We start from the raw sequence: 18,973 nt of genomic DNA on the forward strand, positions 1-18,973 counted from the left end.
CAAAGTTTTAGCACCGCAACTTCAATTGACCTTTGCTTTCCACACAGCCAACAGCCCACCACCCACTCACCCACCCATCTGCTCTTTTGGCCCCTTTCCTCTTCAGTTCATCTTCACCCACTGACTTTCTTTCGTTTTAAGTTATTCACCAACACGTACGCTTTAACGTCATCGTCATGCCTCAGCCATCAACATGATTTCCTCGTCCGATTTTCCCGCCCGCTCTCCTAACTTCCACCACCCACCCAACCTCCTCCCGCCCATTGGCTTATCCCACCATGTCGGCAGTTATGGCCTCTTAAACTCTTTGAGCCTGGGCTGGCTAATTGTCCTTATGTGACTTGGATACGCTTATCTGGCCAACTGAGGATACGGGACTCGTCTGCTCTGCTCTGCTCGTCCGCACCTGGCGAGTTAAAGGATTTCTCCTGCATCCCTGTTTTAAACCACCTCTCGGTGTACTGCCCGAAAAAGTTCAGATAAATATTTAATGCAAAATGGGGCTCTTTGGCAATAAGAAAATACATTTTCTCTTAAATAAAATATGATAATTTATTACATGCACCCATTTAGCATTTTTATATTGCTTAAATATATGTTTAAATAAATTATATTTTAAGTTCTTTATATAATCGTTTCGAACTTTTTGCTCTTAGGAAATTTAAAACATATGTTCTATAATGAGAATCTACACAGCAAAAGGCTGCAGCACTTGCAATCGATATCCTTTCGCTTTTCCCTGTGTACGCTCCATATTTTGTGCAGAATTTCGTCCTGTTTCGTCCTGTTTCGCAGAGGTTTGGCTCTGCGCTTTCGCCGTGTCAGCGTTTATCGCTCGCCTTGGGTTCTGCTCTTTATTGTTTTTGGCAAGGACGCTTACTCACACGAAAGGATGCAGGTGTGCATATGCAACTATAATGCGATACAGTAGGAGCACGGTAGGGAAAACTCGCTTCGTTCTTATCTTTTTTTTGGCGTATGGTTCTCGGGGTTGCCGTCCCATGTGGGCAGTTTAGTTTTAAAATAGTTCCAACGCCTTTGGAGTCCTTTCCCCGCACGCCTTCCTTCCGGTTTCGGTTCCTGTTACGGTTTTTACCACTTGCCGCCTCACCCTTTCCCTTTAATTTCCTTCCCCTTTTTCCTTGGGTTTTCCTACGTTTTTCTTGCCACAGTTGTGTGCTGGCTTCATTTCCCTTTTTTTCTTGCTACTTCTTCGTATCTGTGCCAAGTGAAGCGCGCCCACGTTGCCACTTTATAGGTCAAACTTGCACTCTCTTCAGCAACTGCTTTACGTCGACTTTCCCACTGCCCCGCCCACTATTTCACTCTTGCCCAACGCCCACTTTTCACCCGTTTTTCCCCAGCCATGTGCTACTGGCTACGCAGTCTGGTTATTCAATAGTTTGGCGCTCACTAATTGCATTGCCCTAATTGCCCAAGTTACGCTTGAAATGTGCCAAAAACGGACAAAAAAACGGAACAGAAAATTCCAACCAGCTAGCAAAATGTTTTTTTAATCCTTGCGATATCAAATATTGAACTGCACAACTGGGAATCATTTCTCCATTTACGCTTTGCGAATTAAATCATCCTTGTGCACTACCCATTGTAACAAATGGGTTGTATCGTTATTAATCTTGCCTTGTCCTTTTTTATATTACCAATTAAATTATAATTAACTACAAATATTAATAAATTTAAGTACAAATTTTATTTTTGTATGTATATGGAATTCTTACTTTGCAGCATAAAAAAAATCATCATTTCTACTTATGCAATATGAAATGTTTGTTTTTACAATGATGTGCAGTACATTTTCACATTATTCCATAGTTCTACGCTTCATTCTCCAGTGATTCTGGCATTTTTCCCCTCCGCTCATAGCATAGCTGTGGTTTTTCAAAATTTCGTAATTAAACGCGTTTTTAAACCCCCTGGGGAAATGATGTTCTCTGGCTGTTTTTACTCCATACCTCTATCCTATTGTTCGGAGCGTATCTCGCATCAAAATCGCTGAGCATTCGGCAGTCGCATCTCTGGCACAAACTCGTTCCCTCTTTTGGTAATATAAAATTCTTTGACGGTTCCTGTTTCCATTGGCATTACTCGCGCAATTTTCGCACGTGGAATTTTGCAATATTGTTGAGCACGAGAACGAGCACCTCAACTGACTGACTGACTGACTAACTGACAGCTCTGTGGGTGGATGGCTGGATGAACGGATGCATAGATGTGGGCCGTGGGTGGGGTGGGGATTGTGTGAGAGTTTTGAGCTGGCGGCTGCTGTTGATTAAATTCCATTGATATCGCCGGCGTTGTCATGCTGCGAACAGTAGCTCAGCTTTAGCACTCCGGAGTCCGGACCTGACTCCGTGATTTTCCGGCTGACCTCAGTTGCTGCTGTTGGCACTGCGGGCATGGCTGTTGCCATGGCCGGGAGTAATGAAGATTTTAATAATTCAGCCGAGTGTCAGGGCTCGGCATTTTCTCTTTGTCACCGTTTTACTATCCTGCCATCATCAATTCTGCTAATGCGCTGGAATAAAGTTCTCAAAAATAATTTCATAATATTGTAAATAATTAAGAACCGCACATAAATCATGAGCACTTGCCCTGCACCCTGTGCTGTGTGCCCATCTTGGCTCATCATGAATCATGTCAGGGGCACTTAGCCATCGGCAAATCAGCTTACGCCTCACCCACTTTATGCTGGCCACATCCGCTTGGAAAGCCAAGAAAATCTATGGCGAAGCTTTCAGATTTTCAAAATTTTCTTTTGCCCAAAGCGCCAATATAGCATGTATTTATATTCGCCAGACGGAAAAGACTAATGTATGTACTCTTCTATATGCCGACGGACAACGTCATTTGATTTTGTTTTTCTCATTTCTAAAAATATGTGTGTTTTTTTCAATTTTGGAATGGTGACGCGTTTTAATGAGCGGAAGATATATCTGTTCGTTGGCTTTGCATTTATGCATATGTGCGGATTTAGTTTTAATTGCGCCCAAGAGAATTTATAGCCGTGATTTATACAAGCACTTATATTTCGTTAATTTATTTGTTTGAGATACGGAAAATGAAAATGGGTCGAAATAGAGCCATACAATCACGTGTTGCCAACAACTTTCCCACACAGTCCATTAAATAGATATCTCATACGTGCATCCGATTTTCGGTGTACGTACTATATGTGTATGTATGTACAAATATCTTTAAATCGATCGGGAAGTCGGACGTACAATTGAAATGCCTGCCTGGCATAGCACAACTTCAACGCGAACGCAAACAATTTTGACATTTTCATTGTTAATGAAAATTTAATTATGTTTTCATTGCTATGTGTGTGTGTGTGTGCGCCAATCGAAATCCGCCCGTACATACTCCGATTGCCGGACATTCGGAGGCTATCAGACCGCCGGACAGTTGTCAATTCTACGGGGCGGTGGACAGTGGGCGGCGGACAGATAAATGCCCGGCGATAAGCGACCAGCACGGCGGGCAATGGAGCGCGTTGCTCATCATCGATGAGCCACGGATTGTGAGATACAAATGACACGATATGGCCAGGGATACCTACATGCTATATGGCTACTCGGGACTTGATACCACCACTTGCATACGAATACGATATATGGGGCCAGCAAACATGCGACGCCCAGAACATGCAAACATCATCTACAACAAGAGCGCCCCCCCCCCATATCTACACACATCTAAATGAAATGTTTGACGAAGGCTGCGAATATGTATTCAACTCGAACTCAAATAAGTGCATGTAGAAGTTTCCTCGATCGCAATTATAATGGGCATCTGCAGCTCATGGCAACACGTATGATTTTCGAGCTGCACAGCGAGAAAATTGTGGTCAGCTAATTGCTGTCAATATCAAAATGCCTACTAACTAATCTAGTTTGCAGGTGAAATGTGGATGTCTATTTAATATGCATAATCATGTTCAAATTAATAACAACTGCTGCAGGGGAAACTATTATAATATATTGTGCTATGTGCACTTGCCTCTCGTGTGGCCCAAAAAATTGTTCAAACCGTGTTGTTGACAAGGCAAGTTTATTGTTGCTGCTGCGGCTGTGATGTTGCTGCTGCTGCGGCTGCTGCTGCTGCTGCGGCTGCTGCTGCTGCTGCTGTTAAAATTAAACTCTCTGTGCTATTTAGTTGTCTCGCCGCCGCTTCTGAAGGTGAATTTATGGTGCACACATGGTGCCCGACGACTACTACCTCTAGTTTTCGCTGCCAGTGTATGGGTGCGTATCTGTGAGCCTGCCTGCGCTGAGTTTTCCTCGTGTGACATATGTCGACTGTGCCAGAAATAGATTCGTTTCGAAATGTAGGGGGCAATTCTTTACGTTTCTTTTCTGTGTTCTTTTTCCAAGATTAAAATGCTCTCTTTTGCTAGCCATGTGGCTGATTATTTTAATCGTTTATTAATGAGCTCAACTAATTTTGTGTTTGATTATTTGCCTTTTTTTTGCAGTTATCAAGAATCAGCAAGAAGCACATCCAACTGTATACATGCGTGCTACAAGTAAATCTGTGAAAGCCATCTCAATAGCCCCAGCCGTCGCATAATCGCCATCCGATCCGATCCGAACCGATTCGATTTGAGTTGATATAATCCAAACTCGGCCGTACCAAAAAAACGCTACAAATCGCAAACAAACCGGAGCCGCTCGATCCAGCGAACGGCAGCGACAAGAAGTTTTTTTCGGCCAGCGCGCACCCCCAAACTCCAGCAACAGCCTCAAGATTCTGCCATTCGGAGCACTCAACTTTCGTCCGGAGACGACACCCGCAGAGATGCACAAGATCGCAGCAGCGCCGCCTCCATCGGCCACGCCCGGCGGAGGATTGGAGACGCCCCTGGCGGCGCCCAAATACGGCACACTAATACCCAATCGCATCTTTGTGGGCGGCATCAGGTGAGATGGTCTTCTATTCCAAATCCGATTCCCGGAAGCCTTTGAAATATTTTCATGTAATGAAGCCATGATTGTATACTAAATCATTTTCTCAAATACTGAAAAAGCGAGGCGAATGATTTTCCGTATTAAAGAACTTTTTAGTAGAACCAACTAATCCAGATCTTCCCTACCTAGCGGCGATACCACCGAGGCCGATCTGACCCGCGTCTTCAGCGCCTACGGAACGGTAAAGAGCACCAAGATCATCGTGGACCGGGCAGGTGTGAGCAAGGGCTATGGATTCGTCACCTTCGAGACGGAGCAGGAGGCGCAAAGACTGCAAGCGGATGTAAGTAGTACTCCAATGAACTGTTGCTAATGTCGCCTGTTGAACGTTTACCAAAAAAAAAACGACAAAAAATGAAATGCCAGTATTATAATTTGAATGAAGCGAGCGTAAACATCAACTACAACCTACGAACGATTGAACGAACCAACCAAACACCTTATATATTATATAGAGCTCTTTCGATTGTCGCGTTTCGAAATGGATATATATGTACGCAAATCACACACAACTTAAAATTGTGCTCCGATCTTTTAGGGCATTACCTGACCCATCACACACAAGTACCAAGTACCAAGTACTACTACTATGAGACGTCGGTTCCTCCTACTACTACCGATACCACTACTACTACTACTAGTACTACTTCTACTACTACTACTACTACTACCACCAACAACCAACAACAACACTCCCCGCGGGGGGGTCCCCACATAAGAAATACCTCATATGATTGTCGCCACTGTGCGATATATGATATATGATAAATGATGATCAGATGTACCGCCTTAGGTACGGACGGCACTTTGTTCTTTTATAAATTTCTTCTTATTGCGTTTTTGTTGAGTTTACGTTTCCGAGTTACGTTACATTTCCGTTGCGTTGCCATTCCGTTACGTTACATTCGATTCCGTTGCGTTCCTTATATCGTTTCATTGCCAGAAACCAAAACAAAAAATATTACACACTCTTACAATACACACCACTCACCCACACCCACACCCACACCCACCCAGTTATATAACCCCACATTACCAATTTACACCACTTTACCCAAGTGTAGGCAGCCTCTCCACTTTCCTCCTATATATCTCTGTGATCCCACACAACCCACACGTATCCAATTGATATCCTATTGATATAATAACGAAGTTTGCCCGTTAAGCTAAAAACCAAAATCAAATGCAAATGCAAACAAATGTTGAGTTCGTTGCACCGTTTTTAATGCTCATTTTATGCAATCAATTAAACAATTAGCGAATTTTTCTCTTTTGGCTCCCGTTACACTGGAGCGCGGTCTCCATAGACTTTTTAATAGACTAGACTACTATATATAGACAATACCTTAGTGCGTTGCCTTGTTGCCTTTGATTCTCGTTTGAAATTCCAAGTCTTGAGTTCCGTTTTGAGTTATATTTTCGTGTAAAGTTGCATTGTTGGCACATCTTTTCCGTTCTTGCCTAATTTGCTGATTACAAATCGATTGTGTATTGCACATTTTTCCAATTGCGGAATAATTAACGAACCAACAGCAGCAGCAGCAGCAGCAGCAGCAGCAGTAATAATAATAATAATCCAATTCCAATCCCCAGCAAAGTAAGTGCGCGGCGTAAAAGTTCCTAGGGAATACTATATATCTATATATATATATCTATCGAACCCATACTTAGCAGTCCAATCACCTGCTCCCCAGGGCAACCCACGCTCTGTCTTTTAGTTTAACCAAAATACACTGGGCAAAATCGAAACTAAGGAAAGGGTATCTGTTTAGGAAGTAATGTAACTTCATTAATATTTTTAAATTACTTTTTTTTATATATAAGCCTACTAATGTGCATCTGTTTAACAGCCACTTCTGGCTATGTACTGATATTTTTACGTGTAGCAGTTGCCTCCCGTTTCTTGACTATATAGAGTAAAGATCTGGGCTAGGTTCACCTCGGACCATAAAAAGTTCTGCCTCCAGGTGGCTCATTACAAAATGAACTTGTCTGCCATATTTTGTTTTGGCATACTAATTGATTATAATTATTGCATAAGCACTGCCACTGCCACTGCCTCTGCCCTGCCAGGGTGAGTGATGCAACTTTTACCCATTTCTGGGAAAATTCCCATTTACCTTTTACCCTCTTCTGCGTTACTGGCGATGCGATATACTCGTGCACTGTGCTGCTTGTGGAGGCTGAAGCTTCCGCCGTGCTCTGTGGCATATTAAGTGAAAAACTTTTGCCGCTCGTCATTAATATGCATTGTTGTCGTTCTGGTTGTTGTTCCACCTCTTGTTGCTACTGCTGCCGCTGGTGCTGCTTCTGCTGATGCCCGAGACTGGGACACGAGTGTCCTTGTAAATGCAAAAGGGAGAGAGCAGAAAGCATAATGCCCGCAGGCAGAACAAGGATAACAACGACCATACTCTATGCAAAAGGCAAAAGCTGAAACGGGCACACACAGAGCCAACGTCAACAACAATAAAAACAAGTCCTGCCAACGTTTAACCAAGTTTTATAATTTACACACACAGAAACACTCACAGTTACATTCACACCACACCCCAGCGAGAGGAGACAACACGCATTACACTAATTAAATTTCATTTAGAAAAGTTTAGCATTGAGTTCGAGTTTTTTTGTCGACCACGAACTCATCAAAAGCCACAGCGTTCAACAAAAAGGTCCAACAAACCATGGACCACAATCCCCAAAATACATTCCCTAATAGAGAGAGTAACATATATATATCATATCAGTTCACAGAAACAGAAACCAAAGCCCACACTGCGTATACTAATTTTTGTGTATATGTTCTATGATGGCCAACTAATCCCACCCATCCGAAACCATTGTCACCTCATACATGCATAAATACGCAACACAAATACTACATATAGATTAGAGCAAATTTGGGTCCGTAAAATGAGCTCGGACCACCCCGCACATTTCGAATGTATGAGATTTGCCTACTCCACTCCAGGAGAAGAGTGGACTCTATGTATAGACTCTTCAATTTTAAATCATTTTAGAGTGGAGCACGGCACCGTTTTGTTGTCCTTTTTGTGTGCCGAAACAAAAGGCCACCGCCATCACCACCGCAAAAGGCAGCCAGCAAAAGGATTCTTAATTAAATTCAGTCAAGACAAGAGGTGGTTAAGAATGATGAAGGGGGGTGGCTCCTTTCAGGGCTCCTTTGCCATACGTTTCATCTTTAGTTTACTTTCTCAACTGTTGGCCCTTTGTTAGGGTCCTTATGCCTATGTCGCTGGCCGAGAAGGACGATGGCTCGAGGTCGGCCAACTCGAACATAAATGAAAAGAATGTTTGCCCAGCGGCGGTCAGAAAAGGATACGGCGGCTCAGGTTTTTCCGTGCCTCGACTCGCCTTCTCTCCTACCCCCCTCCCCTCTCTGTACCCACCTCGCTTTTCATTTCATTTTCCACGTTATTTTTCCGTATTTTTTTTTTAACGACAAAGTAGCAGCATCTCCTTGGCCCGCAAACATTTGCTTAGGTTAATGGTTATTACCGCTGCCAAGAGGGGTCAGCACTCAAAAACGCCACTCCCCGGCCGACTCTTCCTCAAGGAGTCTGGGCTTATCTCTTTGTGGCGTCGTGTCCTTTTCATGCATTTCATGCGAAAATCACAAGGGTATCAGCCGGGACTAATTGGCAATTAAAGATGAACTGGCTGCCAGACGGCCAGTCAGCTTCCCATCTGCGTTAGTAGTTGTTCGGAGGAGGAAAAGGTATTAAATGCAAATTGGCTGATTTATTGGGTCGAAGAGATGCTAAATGCATTTTTAAAAAGGGTATTTTTTTCGAGAAAAAAGTTGCTCATAAAAGGCTTTGTAAAAGAGGCTTACGAGATTTTAAACTACTGACCTTTCTCCAAAGCAACTTTGGATATATTTTATATATATACACTTTGAACTTGGTGTTGGTGTTACATAATTCTTGGTTTTACAGTTTAATTGTTTGATTTTATATTTAATTATTCTGTAGGAAACACGAAACGAGAGAAGAAACGATACAATAAGCAAGCTTTATATTCCAAATTGAATTTTGTTCTTTTTTTAACAATGCTTTTGTGCCTTTTTAGTTCATATGTATACTTTTTTAAATGAGTTCATTATTCTGGTTAATTAATTTTTGTGTTTATGTTTGTTGATTAAAATAAACATGTTGTTAAATTTTGTGCCGCGTGAATTGAATATGATAATTACGAAACAATGAGAGCAAAAAGTTGGCGATTGGATTTGCTTTTGAAGCCAAATTTAAAACCACAGCAAAAACAGCGCAAATCTAGTTATGCAACATATGTACATGACATTTTGTAATAAACTTTACCTAATTTAATCACACACATACAACACTACTACACCCCACAGTATAAACATTTACACCTATATACTTTATATACATATATATATATAACTTCGGTAATGGTATTTTGCCTTGGCACGTGTTTCTCTCTCTTAGCCATGGCCGTGCCATAAAAAGCAAAAAATGAACAGAAGATTTAAATAATAAACAAAAAAAAAAAAAGACACAATAAAAACCAAAAGCGTTGCGCATTAATTTTTAACTATTTTTTGAGAATTTTTGATGCTGCTGCGTTCGATTTGAATTTGAATTTCTTCGTTCGGCTTGTGTGTTGATAATTGCAATGTTGTGATATTAATGCTCCTCTATTTATGCTTTCTCTCTCTGTCTTTCTCTTCCATCTCTCTTTGGCACAAAAATAAAAAAACAGGGTGAATGCGTGGTATTACGTGATCGCAAACTGAACATTGCACCGGCCATCAAAAAGCAGGTGAGTGCCAACTGCACTTCGGTGCAAGTTCGGTGTGTAAGTGCAATAAACTAATAATGATGTGCTTCATCCCAGCCCAATCCTCTGCAGTCAATTGTGGCCACAAACGGAGCCGTCTACTATACCACCACGCCGCCGGCACCGATCAGCAACATACCCATGGATCAGTTCGCAGCCGCTGTTTATCCGCCAGGTGAGATATGGTCGTTCTGCTGGGCGAACTTCAACTTTGAAAGAAGTATATTAATATATATTAATCTATGCGTTTGATGGGTCTTCATCGTTTCTCTGAGTTTCACTTGGTTTTATTGACATTTGTTTTTCTTTTCTTTGTATTTCATTACGCTCTCTCTCTATACTCGAAATACACTTCATCGACACAACAAAATACAACCACCACCACCACCGCCACCACCACTACCACCACCATCAATTGGGAAACAATTAACCAAACCTAGTTACTGACTTTACAGCCGCTGGAGTGCCAGCCATCTACCCACCTTCAGCCATGCAATATCAGCCATTCTATCAGTACTACAGTGTGCCAATGGTGAGTGCGACTCAACTCTACTCGATTCGACTCGATGCGATGCAGATAAGGTCAAAATAATAGCACTGATAGTGATTCACACATTTTCGCCACGATTTCAGGCGAATTAACTACATTTTAGGTGTATAAAAAAGCGCATTTATTAGTGCAGTATTCCACATTTTGTGCTTTTATTTTGACCACAACTGCAGCAAATGGCATGTATCTGTAAAATACTTATTCTCGAATCTTTCCTTGCAGAATGTACCCACCATTTGGCCTCAGAATTACCAAGGTGAGTTTCGTTGAGCGCCCAGCCTCACAGTATCTTGTATCTCGCTGGCCATTTTGTCGTTTGTCGTAGCCTACACATATCGGTATTTGCTTTCTTTTCTTTCATTTTTTCTTGGCGCACCACCACCACCACCACCAACTACAACAACAACAATAACAACCAAAAATCAACCACCACAAAATAGGTTAAATCCAAAAAAAAAAAACAAGTAAACAAATTTTCGTAGTCGCCAATTTTTCGTTGAGAGCTGCCCTGAATAATAAAATCATACCAACAACTAAACTGCAACAACAACTACAACAACTGCAACGACAACTACAACTACAAACTACAACAATCTGCGACAACAACAACAACAACAACAACAACTACAACTACAACAACAATACCACGCTATATGCTATATATGCCCCTCAACTCTGATCGAACTGCAGCAGCAGCCGCACTCTTAGTTTATAATTTTAGTTGATTACGATTATGTTAATATGCCTATGGTTTAATTTAATTTATGCTAAGTTTGGAGCTTTAGTTTTGGCCACACACACACTTACATAAAAAATATGTATGTACATGTAATGTAAATTAGTTGAATGCCATAGCGAGGGAAAAACTAAATTTTTATTATTTAATCTTCGATTTCTTTTGATTGGACTCATTTTTTTTTCTGTTTCGGTTTTGCTTGCTGTAAATAGCAGAGAATGAATGTAAATAGTAGTAGTTGGCACCAATCACTTTGCTTATAAAAGTATATAACAAATACCGATATAAATCACATATAAATTCCTAGGTAATACATAAGTATGAAGTTTTTGCCAACAACAATTTTTTCGATTACTTTGTAGGAATTTATCCATGTTAACTTTGAGGATGCAACATCAACAGCAACAATAGTGATGCTACTACTACTACTACTACCAAAACAACAACAACAACAAACATGCAACAAAGAGCCACAGCAACAAAAGTAAACTACAAAGCATAAATAGAATTTATATAAACGCAGACACAGAAATACACGCACCACAGCTGCAATTTCGGAAATGTTTAGTCAAAGGAAATCGTATTTTGAAGGTAGAAGCTCTGGAAGGACACTCACCCACACAAGCGCATACGCACAGACACACATACACGCATACAAATACAATAGAGCGCAAGGAAACCATTGCAAAATGCTGTAAAGTAAGCTGCTTATGTTATTAGGGATGTGGCAAGTGTGGGAGCGAGAGCGGGAGTGTGAGTGAGTGTGATGAGTGATGGGGGATCAAATTTTGGTAGAGAAAACATTTATGATGTGCAATTAGCGGTGGAGCAGGGGAGGGGAAGCGGGGAAAGGGGAAAGGGGCTATAACCATAGGGACGTCGACAGGACTGCAGTGTGTGTGTGTGTGTAAAGTCAGCAAGTGACAGACAGAAAAATATATGTAGAAGCAGGAGAGGAGAACTTAAAACCATATTTAAACCATACCATGTAGGAAACATCATGCTGAACATACAGAACTGGATAATACAGATGCAGCAGATGTGGGAGAAAGCACTCACGCAAACCAACAAACACCCACAAACACACACACACACACATGTGCAGGACGAACACACTTATAAATATACTATATAGGGAATAAACAAGTAAAATTGCATAACACACACATACTATATATGGTAGCTAAGAAAGCGGGGCAGCGATCGAAGATTAAAGACATAATATTATGCGTAAATTAATTTATATACATATATACAATACATATAAAGCGTAAAGTAACTGTAACTCGTAACTGTAACTGTAACTGTCCCACACAGACACATACAGCAATACAAAGCAAAAAGATGAATAAGCAAAGGAGACGACAAAGTCAAGCAGCAAAGCAAGCACACACTAAAACCTTCACATAAACACACACACACACAGGCGCACACGCACGAGTCCTGGGCAGAAAGTCAAGGATAAGTTATGAAAATTCCCTTAACTTTCCGATCAGAATTCGTGTAAAAGGCAAAGAAAACCTAACTTGTAAGCCAAGCAAATGAAAACTGAACGAAATTTTAGTCTAAAAGAAAACACTAATGAAGGAAAAGTAAAAATCATGAAATCTAGCCACATAAGAAAAGCAAAAAGTGAACTAAATACAAAAAGAAGAAAAAACAAACAAAAACAAAAAACACTACAATAAAGATATTCAAAATATGCTAGCTAAAAAGGCGACAAACATACACACAACTCCCGACTATAATAAACGGGAGGCATATATTAGAGAGACTATTAAAGGAAAGCTAAACTCAAAGCTCTAGCGAAAAGAAAATAGATAAAAAAAAAAACAACTCAAGCAATACATAGACACTCATAGGTGTGTGTTACACAAGAATATAGTTAAATATTTACGAAAAGCAAGCAAACGTAAAATAAAATAAAATTTTTAACCTATGTACAAGCAAAAAAAAAAATGAAGCAAAACAAAAGCTCTGCGAAAATGTTGATTTATAATTTCTGTTTTTCTACACTCACTTAAGATTCTGTTGTATCTATTGTTATGATGATGGCATCAAAACTAATCAAAAACACGAACAAGAAAAGCGAGATGTGTTAACCAAAATTATTTAAAGTAATACGAACGCGATGGCCAATACATTTGCGGGGGCAGCCGGCGACCTGCGAGCGAATTCCATTCAAAATTGGTGCATAATTTGGCTGAAATATGAAAATTCGAGATAAATATTTACATATACGTATAATGCCTTATTGAACGAAACTAAATTATTTGCCCACTAAATACTGTTATCGTATTGTAATAAACCAACCCAGAGGTTTCAAAAATACCTGCTAAAAACAGATGTCGCCGAGGTCGCCCACATTCACATCCCAAAAAAATTACAAAAAATAAATTGGTCGAGACTCGCTGCCGCCGCAAATGGACTTCGCTGCGAAGTTGTTGACAAATTTTTACTAAATTGTTAAATAGTTAAATACAAAACATTTTTAAATCGAATTGTAACAATAATTAGACATGAAAAATTACTCTTTGTTGAGACGAAGCAACACAAAATGTAATGTAATGAAATGGAAAGCAATAATTCACTTAGGCATGCTCTAGTTAAAAACTAAACTAAAACTGAAATCAAGTCGAAGAAGCAACATAGAAACCACCAACCAACCAAGAGTACTTACATGTATGTCAGTCAATAGGGATTTTATTTAGTTCGCAGGCCAGGATTTGCGCACTGGGATCATCCATCTACCCAGTTGAATCCAGAATCCAAATTGCTGGGTGGATGGTGAGAAACGGGAATTTGCAGTGAGATACAAGGCCTAATTTCGAAATGAGTTATTCATTCACTCTTTTTCAACCAGCCATCCCATCCCAGCAATTTAATCTTCCGCAGACTAATCAGACACAGAAAAGATCATAACTAATAAATCCAAGGCATAACTTAAGTATATACGTGATATTTTGAAAGCGAAAATTCATAAATAAATTGTTTAGGTTTAAAACAATATTAAATATATTATACAGATATATACATATACACATTATAAAGATAATGCCAAGGCATAATTAAAACCATAACGATTAATTAATTAAAGAACGAATGAACATTTTTGCTGACAAACAAAAAACCAACAAAGGAAAACCAAAAGAGAAACAAACAAACAAACAAATGAGACGTGTAAAATGTTTGTAAACTCAATTTATTGTACGACTTGAATGAAGGAGAGCGAAATATGAATATTGAAGTTCTTTAGTTTTTACTGAACAGCAGCAAAGAGCAGAGAGCAGATTGTCCCATCGTAAAAATCTATTTAGTTTATATATAGTGAATATTTATATTATATATACATATATTAAATGAACAAATGGCAAGTAACAAACAAACCAACAAAAAAGAAATAGCAATTAGACGAACGTAAAAGGAAAGTGAAAAATTATATATATATACAATACATATATATCATAGCGCAAAGAATAATATATATTTTAATGAAGGAACATCAACTGATTAAGTGCAGCTCAACTAAGAGCACAAAAAATGTTTTTAGACTAAGTACCTACCTACCTAAATGAATTCAGCAATTGCATAATATACAAGAGATAGACGAGAACGCTGAAAATGCGACAGGCCCAGAGAAGGGACATAAGATTCCACTTCTGCGGAGTCCGATTTGTATAATTATATATACGTGCATATTACGAGGATAATGCCCCATGATCATCACAAAAAGAAAACTTAAACAAACGAAGCATATTTAACCACATACAACAACCACACCCACACACACACACTATACTACCTATAAATATAGAAATGAGAAAGAAGAAAAGAACGCATAAATAGCAATAACAATAAAGCAACAGCTACTTAATAATTTTAGCAAAATGCAAAAAAAAAAAAAAAAAAATATGAATAGCAAAATATTTGGTTTGCGTTTATTTCTTTTCCCCCACCCGTTTTTGCTTTTCAGTTGGTTATTATATTTGACTTTTAAATATATCTCGAGTGTGTTTCCTTATTTGAACCCACCGCATTGCTCTCCCCCTCTTCCTTTCCCCCCTCCTCAGACTTGTAATTCAGGGCACCATATATACATATATATTTTATACAGAAAACCAATCGCCATTGCTGCACTCGCCGTCGTCGAACCCACATTCACCGCACTCCCAGTCGCATCCACAAGCCCCATGCTGGAGTATCGAGGATCTGAGGGACACTTTGCCGAGGGTATAGCTTCCGATTGATGGATTAACGGCGGGCAGAGCAGCAGAGGCTGGACCAGTACTATCACATTTCATAGAGGGCGCTGCGGCGGAGAAGGCACACAGAACTCAGAATGGAAGACGCAGTTGTTCAGTAAAAATCAGAATCGGGAAATACGAAAGAGGAGTGGGTGGGAACGGGGACTGGAACTGGGACTGGGACTGGAGATCCTTTCGTGGAGCAAAGGACATGAAGCCGAAGCGAAGAGATAAGATGTGTAATCCTGGCGACAAAAACCCCGTTTTGTTATTAGTTTTTTATTTGTTACTTTCGAATTTTACCCCACCAATGCCACCACCACCATCATCGCCACCATCGCCACCAACGCCACCAACGCCACCATTGCCACCATCGCCACCACCCTGAATACCTTCACGCTTGCCACCACCCGATTGGGGAGCTCACTTCTCGTTCCTGAGTTAATATTGTTTATAGTTTTGTCGTTGTTTTGTTATCTAAAGTTTTTTGTTTCCGGGCATCGAAGGGTGGTGAGCGAGTGAGCAAAAGAAAAAAAAAAAGAGCGAAGGGGAGTGCAGGAAAGGGCGCCAATATTAGCAAGCGGAATGAACATCATCTCAACGTCGTTTCCCACACGTTTCACATGTGAAACCACACAGCCAAAACCCGAATCGAACCGAAGCATATCCAAAACTTCTTCAAAATCGGGCACCCCCGTGGGACCGACCCCAGTTAATACCGCAACATCATCACCAACCGCAAGAATCCGCTATACCATCAGCAGCTATATTATCGCCCGATCCGAGCTCTTGGCCCTAAAGCAAGCGTTTTGACCATTGGACCAGCGCTACATTAGCATTGCAAAATGTTTTGGGCTCTCTTCAGATCAGTTTATTTTTTTCCAAATTTAACCAGTTCATCGTTAAGGCTTATCTTTCTGCCTTTCTTCTGACTTTTCGAACCCAATGTATTATCCAAATTTGTTCTAGGTTTCTGTGTGTAATGTATTGATTCCAAATTATTATTGCAGTATTAATGTTCCGATTTAGATTCAGCTTATCGTATGTCATTCCTTAAAGAAAATAAAAAAGGAGCCCAAAACAAAAAAGAAACTTTGTTTATTTTATATCGTTTTTATATATTATTTTTTCCATCTTTGGTTCCTCCTCATTATTATGTGTAGCATAATTTTTAGGTGCTGCGAAATACAAAAAAGCAACGAATCTTTCAGTAGCATGGCAGTCTAAAGCAAAAGCTAATCGTTAGGCAGATAAAAAAATGATAAAATAGTTGAATTAAACGGTTGTGTCAAATTAGCTCTAATCTCAAAGTGGAAACCCAAAAAGATAACGGGGAAAGGCGGAAATTTATTAGGACTAAACTTGTCTAAACTCTAAATGTAGTTCAATTACGATTGATTTGCTAAGCTCGCTCGTCTTTGAATCCTATCTCTCACTACCGTGTGTAAACTTTAATCTTCCCGAATGCGATCAACCAAAGTAATAATAATAATCTATATACGAGGCATACAAACACATACACTTAGGCGATGGTTAGTATATGCGAAAATATATACATATACATATATAGAAATGTACAAGAACAATATCTCGATGGCGTCTCAACACAAATATAATACGGTAATCAGATACCACGTTATAATATTTATAAAAGGGCCGATAAGAAATAAAAGGGGAAAGCCGAAACATTTTTACATAAGAAAATGCATTTTTTAACAAACGTCTACGTGTGAATTGAATAAACCTTATATGTGTATACACGCATATATTATATACATTTTATTAAATATATATATATATATGTATATATATATATATGCATATGTCAAGCCGAGCATCAATTTTTTATAACAAGAAGCGGCCCGAGGAAGCGAAAGAAACAACCGATTCAGGAGAGCAGCTGAAATCAACTGCCCAGTGGGCTTTCGTGCCTCGAGGCTTCACTGTGCTCCGTGTGTGCGCGTTAAAACGTTTTTTGAAGTAAAATTTAATTTACACAAGACTGACGCTAAAAAATAACTAAGAATATTAAAAGTGTACTAACCGTTTACGAATTTTTCAAATGCCACACACGGAGTAAGTGAAGGTCAGAGGTCGAGGGGCCCACGCAGGATGCAGGACGCAGGATGCAGGACGAAGGATGGAGGGCTTGTTGGGGGGCAACGCTTTGTATATGGTTATATTATATTGTACTTAAAAATGGAAAACCTGAGATATATATTATATATATTTATATTTACAATAAAGAAAAACCAAGCGTAAAACTAAAGCGAAAAATACAAAGGCATAATTTATGAACAATTAAATGAAGCGAAATGAAATTAATGGTAAATAACAAAATATACAGTGTTATTATACCCGTTACTCGTAGAGTAAAAGGGTATACTAGATTCGTTGAAAAGTATGTAACAGGCAGAAGGAAGCGTTTCCGACCATATAAAGTATATATATTCTTGATCAGGATCAATAGCCGAGTCGATCTGGCCATGTCCGTCTGTCCGTCCGTCTGTCCGTCTGTCCGTCTGTCCGTCTGTCCGTCTGTCCGTCCGTATGAACGTCGAGATCTCAGGAACTACAAAAGCTAGAAAATTGAGATTAAGCATACAGACTCCAGGGACATAGAAGCAGCTCAAGTTTGTCGATTCATGTTGCCACGCCCACTCTAACGCCCACAAACCGCCCAAAACTGCCACGCCCACACTTTTGAAAAATGTTTTGAAATTTTTTTCATTTTTGTATTAGTCTTGTGATTTTCTATCGATTTACCAAAAAACTTTTTGCCACGCCCACTCTAACGCCCTCAAACCGCCCAAAGCTGCTACGCCCACACTTTTGAAAAATGTTTTGATATTTTGTCATTTTTATATTGGTCTTGTAAATTTCTATCGATTTGCCAAAAAACTTTCTGCCACGCCCACTATAACGCCTACAAACCGCCAAAAACTGCGTTTAAGACTCTCCTTTTCTCTTCCACTAGCTGAGTAACGGGTATCAGATAGTCGGGGTACTCGACTATAGCGTTCTCTCTTGTTTTTATTTTTATGATATTGTACCTATATTAGTAACTAACAAAGTAACGGCGCAGCAATAATAACTAAATTAATTAGCAAACAGAACTAGGCAAAAATACCCCACAAGAAAATGTGATGAATATTGTAGAGAACAAATTGAAATTGAAAGTCCCATTATATCCGGAAAACACGATATCTGAGTTTCGGTAGATCATTATTTGGCAGAGCAATCGAATCGCTAGACGAGAGATCGATCTCCCTGAATCGGACGAGCCTATGAATACAATAAACGTGCAACGAACTCTTTTAGATTTATCGAGGATTTACCTTAACGACACAGGTGCATTACGTAGTTCTCGAACCGAGGTGTTTGGATTATTATTGTTGTATTTAGTAGCCATCATTACAAGCCGCATATTACCAAATTTGTTTTGGGTCATTGTTGTCAGCAAAAGTATCTTTTTAAATTTACGATTTCTAACATATACAGAGCAATTTCTAGAGCGAGATCTCGATGTAGAGGCAAAACATGGCAAATGGTGAAAAGCAAAACGACAACAAGAGCAAAACAAATCGGTTTTTCTATCAATGTTGAATGGCGAATGTGTAGGAAATATTTA

General features: G+C 39.7%; 1 protein-coding gene across 8 annotated transcripts in view; it reads left to right on the forward strand.

The window, feature by feature from the left end:
* Nucleotides 1-15,364, forward strand: part of LOC120450295 (protein boule) — a 28,114-nt gene extending 12,750 nt beyond the window's left edge. For 2 of the 8 annotated variants that reach the window (XM_039633226.2, XM_039633227.1), the window contains 7 exons: nt 4,496-4,940; nt 5,118-5,271; nt 9,735-9,794; nt 9,870-9,987; nt 10,253-10,344; nt 10,585-10,618; nt 15,213-15,364. In XM_039633226.2, the coding sequence (XP_039489160.1) occupies nt 4,819-4,940; nt 5,118-5,271; nt 9,735-9,794; nt 9,870-9,987; nt 10,253-10,344; nt 10,585-10,618; nt 15,213-15,334 (702 nt within the window). In that variant the 5' untranslated portion in view covers nt 4,496-4,818 and the 3' untranslated portion in view covers nt 15,335-15,364. The other 6 variants (XM_039633230.2, XM_039633229.2, XM_039633231.2 and 3 more) reach the window with 6 other exon arrangements.
* The last annotated feature ends 3,609 nt before the right edge of the window (nt 15,365-18,973 follow it).

The sequence above is a fragment of the Drosophila santomea genome, chromosome 3L, assembly GCF_016746245.2.
Source record: "Drosophila santomea strain STO CAGO 1482 chromosome 3L, Prin_Dsan_1.1, whole genome shotgun sequence".
In the NCBI taxonomy this organism is placed as follows: Eukaryota; Metazoa; Arthropoda; class Insecta; order Diptera; family Drosophilidae; genus Drosophila; species Drosophila santomea.